The following is a 9,957-nucleotide window of genomic DNA, read 5'->3' on the forward strand; positions in this document are numbered from 1 at the left end:
AGGAACTATTGAATTTGGCCTTCACTACAATAGCCCATATAAAATGCACAGAATAACATTCATAAATGGCAAAAGACAGTCAAAAAAAATCACAAGGAATAAGGTTTTGAAGTGACTGTCCTATCTAGGAGATAAGAGAGATCAGGGGGGGGAAATGGTGGGACATATTTAACCCCTTATTTATGTTGCCGCAAAACTACCTTCATTCATTTGTATAGGTTGCCTTTAGACATGTCCCGTGACACGTGTGAGTGTCATAGAGAAAAACGGAGAACATGTTTGTGAGAGTCTCCCCTTTCTACATTAGGGTCATATTAGTCCGTAGCGAAAACGGTTCAGACGCTACAGACAAAAGTCGCCACATCAGTATTACCGACTTCAGACGAGTCCCCTGTGGCTGTGGGGGTCGTAGGGCAAAACTGAGAACAGCATGTTTGTGAGACTCTCCTTTTGAAGGCCAAACCATTTTCGTGAGAAGATCGATTTTCAGGATGTCTCCTGGACTGACAAATAGCGCTGTAGCTCTGCCACTTTGGAGAAGGCGATATAGTCGGATGCGGATTGAGACGTAGCCCATATATAAAACATCTCAAAATGTTATGAACTTGAAGGTGTCAGTCTGGCCATGATTTCACTTCTGTGGCCATGCAGAGCAGAGGGGGGCTGGGAAGGGTAGCCTAAAAGAAAATGGCATATAGGCAACTACAACATTACAACACTTTACTCTGCTCAACAGTGCAAAATTGAGGGATGAACTAATTTCACAAGCTAGTCAAAACACCCAATCGCTCATCTTTGAAAGCAAGCTAGCTAATTAAAACAATTGTTTTGCCCTTACAACTTTCCTTAGCACGTTTTTATATCAATGGCCAGCAAGCACAAATTCCCTTTGACATCTAGGTTTATTACTGTAGAGACACGTTGTAGTTTGAGACAGCTTTGTGTTTGTTAACAAAGGGGATGCAGTAGCGTTAGTACTGGTAGAGCAGTGATTTACTCACTGAGCTATACATGAACTTAGCTACTTCTTATGGATTTACTCCACCGCAGTTTAACTAAAATAGATAGCTAGCCAAACGTGTTAGTGACCCATAGGCCTACTCTTGCTGCTAATGTTACTGTAGCACTGCTGTGCATAACATGTCTCCAGAAACAACTACGAATCCCAGCTGTGTTGACATTTCACCTATCCACATCTTCATAGACTTTTGTCACTAGCTAGCTTACAGCTAATGTTAGCCGTGATGCTAGCTCCTGATAATTCAGCTAACGTGTGCCTTGCCAGGCTGCTTACTATAGCCAAGTGACCTTCAGTAGCTCATCAGAATAATGGCCATTTTCTTACTCACCGTCAGCCCATCCAATGGCTACAGATCGAACTAAGTGCATTACAGACAGAAGCCATATCACCAGGTTGTAAACCGGAGGTAATGAGCCCACATGTACATGTTTTGTAGGTGGTTCCAAATTAGCTAAAGCCAGCCCTCACAAGACACGTATAGTCAGATCGAAATGTGCGTAATTCTATCTGTTGACTTGACTTAAATCATTGTGGAACATTATGGGTAAGCTCCGGGCATACCTTAGTCTTTCAGCTGAAAAAAAAAAGTTAGGTTTAGGCATAAGTTTAGCAGTATGATTGGGGTTAGGTTTAGTTGAGGCAGGCAACAAGGCAGGCAGAAAGAGGCGCATTATCAAAGAAGAAACTAAGTGGAGAGTCAAATAACAGGTTCAACGAGGTGCTGGTGCAACCAAAGAATAAGTTGTTGAGAGGCGTGGTTGATGACTCTGTAGGCTGTAGCTAGGAGACAGACACTGACTGTCGTAGCGAGCATGGGGGGAGACAGGGTTGTAATTCACTACACAGAGGCAAACAGGATGAAATTGTGGGAGATACTAGGTCAACTTGTCCAATAAGAAACGTCAGCTTCCTTTTCCGTTTCAAAACATTTGTTTGTATTAAGTGAACTTAAGATAACAGATATCTGGTAAACAGATTGAAAAGTACTGGGGTCGAATGCCGTCTCATTTTCCAGCAGTGAGGATTCTTGTAGTAGCCTGCTTGTTTTGCTCAAGTTAAACACAGACCCTCGATCTCCTGTGTGCAGTCGAAACATTGTCCCGTCTGAAGTTAGCCACGCTTACCAACCACATGGTGGGTAGGCAACTTCACAGCCCTACCAGGAAGAGTGTTGGGTAGGCTACTTTTTAGATAACCTTTATGGGAGTATCTAAATTCATCTTTCACTTGGGACTCCTTGACAATGAATATGCTGTGCCTTTTGCAATCGATAGTGAATAAATCTTGCTTTTGTGAAGTCTTTATAGAGTTCAGCAGTCATGACGAGTCCAAATTCCCTTACTGATCAATAAGCCCCATTTCATGAACATGTTCTACTTTTAATTTCAAATTCCTCCACCACTTCAAAACTCAAGGAGTTCATTTGGAGGGGGAAAAAAAAACCTTTATTTTAGATAGGCCTATAAATAGGGTTATTAAAAATGTCTTCATTGTCATTTGTTGACAGTCTCTGGTCAGTCAGTACCTTGGGTTTCTTCCATTTGCTCCTGTAGAGAAAACACAGCGTTAATAAATAACAATTAAAAAATAACTTCAGCATAGGGCTTCATCTTGGAATGTTAATTGAAGCTAACCCGGCCTCTGTAGGTAGAAATCTGAAGAAATGTAACAACTTAAGTTCATACAGAGCTATTGATGCAAGCACTGACAATCCATGATATCAATATTAGTTTTAATCATGTTTTGAGACTATACAGTGTTTGTTTCCATTTACTTTTACAAACATTGGAGTAAATCAACCTTATATTTTTTATTCTGAACGAGGTACAATCAATAGATACATGTATTTAATTTGTACTTAAAATTAATTATGTACCTATTGATTCTGGAAAAAATATAATTTATACATGCCTCATGTGGAGTCGTACCCCATCAGAACCAAAACTGTAAGCTTGTTTTACTCCAATGTTTGTAAGAGTAAATGGAAACAATGTGTAGTCTCAAAACATGTTTAAAACTAATGATATCAGATTGTTAGTCCTTGCATCCATAGTTCGGTCTATGAATTTGAGTGGTTACATTTCTCCAGCCTCATACCTCAGTTTTTTACAGAAACGGGGGCAGGGAAAACACTTTGCTATTGTTTCAACTGCTGATTGACAATTTAACCTTACTTTATGAAACAGACAGAATGGTGCGACTGGCCATTCACGCAGTCTAAACCATAAATCATCCATCAAGGTTGTTATCCTTGCCTCTTGTTTTACCAGATCTGCCATAATACCCAGTCCAGGGTTCTTCGTCACCATTCCTCTGGGTGTTCTGCTGTCCAAAAGGCTTGTTTGATGGGTTAGTCTGTGCTCTGTCTGGTGAAGAAACCAGTAACACCATCAGGTATTCAGCATTGAAAACACTAACAATACTGTGGAAAATAGTCAGTAGAATGACTAACATTATACAGAACAAAAAAATATAAAAACGCAACAATGATTTTAGTGAGTTACGGTTCATATAAGGAGATCCGTAAATTGAAATATATTCATTAGACCCTAATCTTTGGATTTCACATGACTGGGCAGGGGCACAGCCACGGGTGGGCATAGGCCCACCCACTGGTGAGACAGGCCCAGCCAATCAGAATGGGTATTCCCCCCCAAAATTATATACAGAAATAATCCTCAGTTTCATCAGCTGTCCGGGTGGCTGGTCTCAGACAATCCCGCAGGTGAAAAAGCCGAATGTGGGGTCCTGGGGTGGAGTGGGTCTGCGGTTGTGAGGCCGGTCGGAAGTACTGCCAAATTCTCGAAAACAACATTGAGACTGCTTATGGTAGAGAAATGAACATTCAATTCTCTGGCAACAGCTCTGGTGAACATGTCTGCAGTCAGCATGCCAATTGCATCTGTGCCATTGTGTTGTGTGACAAAACTGCACATTTTAAAGTGGCCTTTTGTCCCCAGTGCAAGGTGCACCTGTGTAATGGTCATGCTGTTTAATGAGCTTCTTGATTTGCCACACCTGTCAGGCGGATGGATCATCTTGGCAAAAGAGAAATGCTCACTAACAGAGACGTAAACAAATTTGTGCACAAAAATTGATAGAAAAGCTTTTTGTGCGTATGGAAAATGTCTGGGATCTTCTATTTCAGGACCTGAAACATGGGACCAACACTTTATATGTTACATTTGTATTTTTGTTCAGTATACATACCCTGTGGTCTATTCTGCCATCGTCCCCGTTTCTTTGAGTAGTTCAGCCCATATCCATTATCACAAGTTACATGATCAGGCATGGCCTTGTTTGCTCCCCTGGAATCTGCAGGAGAAAGATACTATATAAAGTGTCATTTTACAGCATTGTTTCAGTGTGCATTTGTGTAAGAATATATCAAAGCAGACTAACTTAGACCAAGTTTAGGAATGATCAAAAAAGTATGGAATGCCCTCTTTACCCATCTGTCGTCTCTGATACTGTGGAATGAGACGCTGCTGTGCCTGAGGCTTGAGGAGATCGGCGGACATCTTGGCCACATTTCCCTTATTCAGTCTGCCTGTGTGGCGCTTTCTGAAACTCACTCCGTTTGGCTTCGGTGCCTCACAGTAGCAGTTCCTCTCCTGTAGCTTTGAACACATAAGACCACACGTCTTAAAGTGTCCGTTTGATGAGGGAGCCGTTGGCATCCTAACATCTGCAATCTGCTCGCAGTCCTGTCGACTGGGTACAATATGCCTAGTCTGTTTGGCAGGTTCCATCACCTCCGCCTCCATTTTCTGGTTGCAGCGACCTGTACATCTGCAGCCAGGTGCTTTGTCTCCAGCTAGACATTTGGAGGAATATGGTTCAGGGTCATCTGGAGAGCAGGGAGGGCTCAGGACCCTGGGCTCTGTAACTTTCAGAGCCTTCTGATTTGGGCTACGTTGAGCCTTGGGTTTCACTGACCCTTGAGTGCTATTCAAAGATCCTTCAACACTTGGGATCATTGCACTTTGGCTTGTAGGAGAACCTTTTTCCACAAGCTCCATGTGTAGGTTGTGGCTAAGTTTGAGCTGCCTTTTCCTCCTGGGAAGAGCTTCAGAGTTCAGCCTCTTTGATGGGATGAATTTATCCATTGGCGTGCTGAAAACTTGCTTATGCTCTGCAGTGCCTAGTTGATGCTTTCTGTAGGACATTTTTCCCATGTCGGCCAGCAAACAGGAAAAGGGAACATAAGGGGGAAGTGTGTCTACCGATGACAGGGACAACCTTTGACTTCTATCGGTTATAGCCAACAGTTGACTAGCTGTGTGGCCTCGACTGACATTCGCATCCGATTCTTTCACAGTCGACACTTCATGATCCAAAAGCCCATTCTGTATCAGCCACTCTGTGGAGGGGACATACGGCGCCAAAGACTGCACTGACCAAACAGACGCATTAGCCTTTTGCTGTATTTGGCTATAATGGAAGGACTCTTGGCATGAAGAAGTATTCACATCAGCCATGTTCTCTGCCTCTTTCACATTTTCTAAAGTCAGTGAAAACCTCAGACTTCTCCTCCTCTCTGTTATAGCTATGACCTGACTGGCTGCGAGGTCTTGACTGACGTTGGAAGGATCTGCTTCCTTCTCAGTCACCACAATGCCGTTCTCCATAAGCAACTCTTTGGAGGGGACATATGGGGCCAAAGACTGCACTGACCATACGGACTCATTCAACCTTTTGGGTACCTGACTATAAAAGGACATCTGGCTTTGATTAGGATGATCTGACACTTTTTCAGACAACTCTTGTGTCACATCTTCTGGCACCATCAGTCCATTCTGTGTCATCCACTCTATAGAGATGCTACGTGAGTGGATGGTCTTTGTTCCTGCAGGTGAGTCTTTGCCAGTACCCTGGCTCCTCAGTATCCCCTGGAATCCAGTTTTGGAGGCAATGGGGGAATTAGGTTCTTCTTCTGGGCAGCTCTGTTTCTCTGCTTTGGAGCTTAGAGATGAGGGGGTGGTAGAGTTGGTGCCTCTTCCAAAGTCTGACCTAGCCAGTAGTCTAGCCAAGGGGGGACCATCCTTCACCACTTCAGGTGGTGGTTCAGTCTGTACTTCAGAGTTGACCATCTCTATGGGTGTGGCGTTGTGGTAAAACGTTCTGGACATCCTGCTGTTGTTCTGGTAGGCCATGGCAGCAGGACGGAATTGGTATTGTCTGTATTCTGCAGGGTGCAGCTGGGAATGAGGAAGAACATAACCTGGAACCTCCATGTATGGGTGGGGAAGGACAGGTGGCATAACCATTCCCGGCATACTGTAACCTAAATACAAAATTAGAAGGAATGAGTGTCATTGGATCTTTGAATTGTATTGAATACATTTTTTTTTAAATGACAGCTGAAAAGCATGGGGTTCCTCAAATTATGGAGGTATACATTTTGAGCTGTACAATACATGTAGTAGATCAGAACAAAAATGTGGTTTACTGATCATGAATATTACTTTATACCTCCAGACTGGACATAATACAGCATTTATACTACTGGGTAAGAAAAACATATTTAAACTTAGCCATTCCTGGAATTCCAGAGCAGGGGTTGTAGGGCATGGGCCACTGGTAGTGGTAGAGGGGGAGAGGAGGAGGGGGCTGCACATAGAAGTAGGGTCGAGACTGGTGCACATGAGGATGGGGCTGATGATCGGTTAGATGGGGCCCTGATCCTTCGGGTCCATGCACTGGGTGCCATGTGCCAGGGTTGGGCTGAGGAACTGGCTGGTGTGGCCCAATGTGCCCCGCTGCCACATGTGGTCCATTTTCAAATTGTGAAGCTGCCATACCTAAACTAAGGAAAGAAACAGATGGAAAGTAAAAGGAAATGCATAAAAATAAAAAATAAATCAATGAACAGTCTAACAATTAGTGATGTCACGGAGCGCTGAGGTGTGTCGAAATCGCTAAGCAGTTTACCTCAAAGCAGTGTGCCGATGCCTGTATCACTATCAGAAGCACATGATCAATGACATCTGAAGCTTTGTTTCATCAAACAACCCAATTGGTCCTGTATTGGTTTCGGTAGAAGACAAAAAGGCTATGCTTCGAATGCACTATGGTGTGTGGGACAACTATAAAATGTGCCACAAGTGTACACTTTGTTGATCAAAGCCTTGAGTAATGAACCTACAGTATAACACAATTAGATGGAAAGCCTCAACACTTCAGGAAGCTTTGTTTGCCCATCAGTACCAACAAGGTGATTAAGTGAATTCAGGTCATTAAATAATTCCATTGAAAAATAAGTGCATCTTACAAATGGTGACACCACCAATTAAATATAATGACCCTGAATAAGAAAATAACTGCAATACAGAGCACACACATGTAAGAAATGACCTGCTCACCACCAGAACAATAGATCAACTTGACTTGCCTCACAACAAACTGATTAAAAGTATGAGCCAGACACACCTGGCCTTAAATGGATGATTACCAAAGGTGTGGTTTCAGTTTGAAAAACAGTTCCTGGGATGTCTCGGGAAACTACAGTTTTACTTCCACGCTGATTCAGTCATTTCAGTCATTCTAGTGCATTCTGAAAAAACAAGCACACATCAAAAGTCAATCCTCATTCCATTTTATTAACCTCTTCCAGTGCTTGACTTGGACTAGAACAGGTGCCGGTACTGTTTATATTTAGGTGCAAGAGCTCCACAATACTTTTGAGTTAATAATCTACAAGAGGAACAGGAGCTCCAGTATTAAAACATGTGAGGTGCCAGTACTCAGCTCCTGTGACCTCCTTACCCAAGTCAAGCACTGATCTCTTCTTAATCTAAATGTTACATATCTTTACGAAACTTAAGAGTATTGCCTCTACAGTTCGCCCCTCCAAACTAAATTAGGTCATGCATTTGAGCAGCTCTTCCTAATCTGCCAAAAAATGTGATTAAAGCTGTGAGTCATTCAATAACAAGCCTGATATGTTATACAGTAGTTATTTTGTAGTTATTTTTAATTTGCTTTACAAAATAGTTTGGAGTTTACTTGTCTCTATTCTCCAAAAATGAAGGTGAAACTTCAGGGGTGTGTACAAGTTATTGGAAGACATGCAACATTTTGCCTCATAAAAGTCTTAATTTAATGTCAGAATAAAGAATGCATGTGATTATGTATTATCTTGAAGTATTCGTACAACCTAGATTGCAAGGCTAATTATGCTGGGCCTAACACGTTTCAATTACTGATCCAATCTGTAGAACACTAACCACAGCTTTCATGAAACTACTGAAGCATCAATCTATTATCCATGTTGATGAATGCATCCCTGTACTCTTTAATGTAAATTAAACAACAGGTTTTAAAAGTGCAAGGTTTTATTGGCAACACTGTGCAGGCAAGTAGATATGTTTGTCAACATTACACGGCGATGTTTATAGCCCACCACTGTACTAGTGGAGTCATTGAATACGCTGCTGGGCAGAGTCCCTCGGCCTCATACTACCCTGTTGGGGCTGTCTCTGTGGCAGAGGCCTCGGCTCCAGCTCCTACTGGGTTCTTTGGCCACAGTCGTCCTAGGGGAAGACACGGTCTAGGGGAAGACACCCAAGGGGAGGGGAAGACACGGTCTAGGGAAGACACGGTCGTCCCAGGGGAAGACACGGTCGTCCCAGGGGAAGACACAGTCGTTCTAGGGGAAGACACGGTCGTCCTAGGGGAAGACACGTTCGTCTGAGGTTGGGATAAGTTTGAACCTCAGAACAAGCGTTCTCTCACCCAACACAGGCCTGCTGCTGGAAGTGGTGACAGAACTGGACGTCATAGGTCGCATAGGAGATGTGGGGGTTAAACATCCTACTGTAGTCGACAGGCTGTGTCGGCGCCTGTGGAGCCACATACCCCAGGTACCGCATATGGAGCAATATATCGACACCCATAAGGCATAGCTGGAAATAGAAAGAGAGAAAATATTAGAATTGTATTCGAAAATTACATGACACAAATGAATTGACAAAGATTTTTTAAGAAAAAGTAGCCATAGTACCTGATGGGAGACGACCATATGGATTGATGTTCCATTGACACATATTATAAAATGGTTGAGTTGGTGGTTGAACATAGAAAAATGGTCTTGTGTGATTAATTATATGGTGTGGTTGCCCAACTCCCATTGAGTGTGAAGGATTATTCATATTTGAAACAAGTGAGAAAATACAGTAGTTGATTGACTTGACACTTCATCCATCACAAAGAATCAATGAGTAATGTTTCAATTGATCAAACTGAGTTGGCTAATAAATAAATCACCTTCCTTTGCTTTGTCAGGGGCAGAAAGACAGCACAGGATATTATACACCACAATTCTACTGCAAAGAGGAAACTAAAAGTTAAAACATCAGTTAACCTACACACATCATTACATTGTGGTCCCAAGTCAGTGTAGAAACTTAGCTGCAGAGGCTAAGCCTTCCAATAAGGCAACAATCTGACTGCATCCATGAACAACAAGAAATATAGGTACAGTATATGCCAATACATTGGCGTTAAACACATGAAAATGAGGTGACTAAAAATTAATATAGACAAACAAACCTAACCGTGAACGTGATGGTCAGGAAAAACTGAGACCGTATATGAAACGAGAGTAAAACTAAAGTTACCCATTACTCACCCTCCCCATCAGATGTATCACCTACGGTGCGTGGGGCATTGCAACACGCGCATCCCACTCCGATTGGGGTGTAACGAACTGTGAACTGACAGTCAAATTAGGCAATTAGTCATTTTCACCACAAGGTGGCCCCAAAACTACAAAAATACGTGTACCGCATCAGCTTTACGACGTTTCTACTTAACCAAGCCATTTTGGCTCCCCTGATCTCTCTTTGAGAATAAGGTTATGGCCATAGAGATAGATAGATGAACTCATCTTTGTGTCTGTGCCAACATAGCATCAATGACAGCATGGGTAACGC

General features: G+C 42.7%; 1 protein-coding gene across 1 annotated transcript; it reads right to left on the reverse strand.

Annotated features, from left to right (window-relative positions):
• Positions 1–2,443: 2,443 nt before the first annotated feature.
• On the reverse strand, positions 2,444–7,421 carry LOC112226924. The gene is made up of 6 exons (XM_024391599.1): positions 7,387–7,421; positions 6,565–6,830; positions 4,473–6,308; positions 4,232–4,336; positions 3,289–3,387; positions 2,444–2,568 (listed from the first exon to the last, which is right to left on the reverse strand). Exons 2-6 carry the CDS (start codon positions 6,821–6,823, stop codon positions 2,540–2,542), a joined length of 2,328 nt encoding a protein of 775 aa, XP_024247367.1. The 5' UTR covers positions 6,824–6,830; positions 7,387–7,421; the 3' UTR covers positions 2,444–2,539.
• Positions 7,422–9,957: the final 2,536 nt, after the last annotated feature.

The sequence above is a fragment of the Oncorhynchus tshawytscha genome, linkage group LG28 (genome assembly GCF_018296145.1).
Source record: "Oncorhynchus tshawytscha isolate Ot180627B linkage group LG28, Otsh_v2.0, whole genome shotgun sequence".
Taxonomy (NCBI): Eukaryota; Metazoa; Chordata; class Actinopteri; order Salmoniformes; family Salmonidae; genus Oncorhynchus; species Oncorhynchus tshawytscha.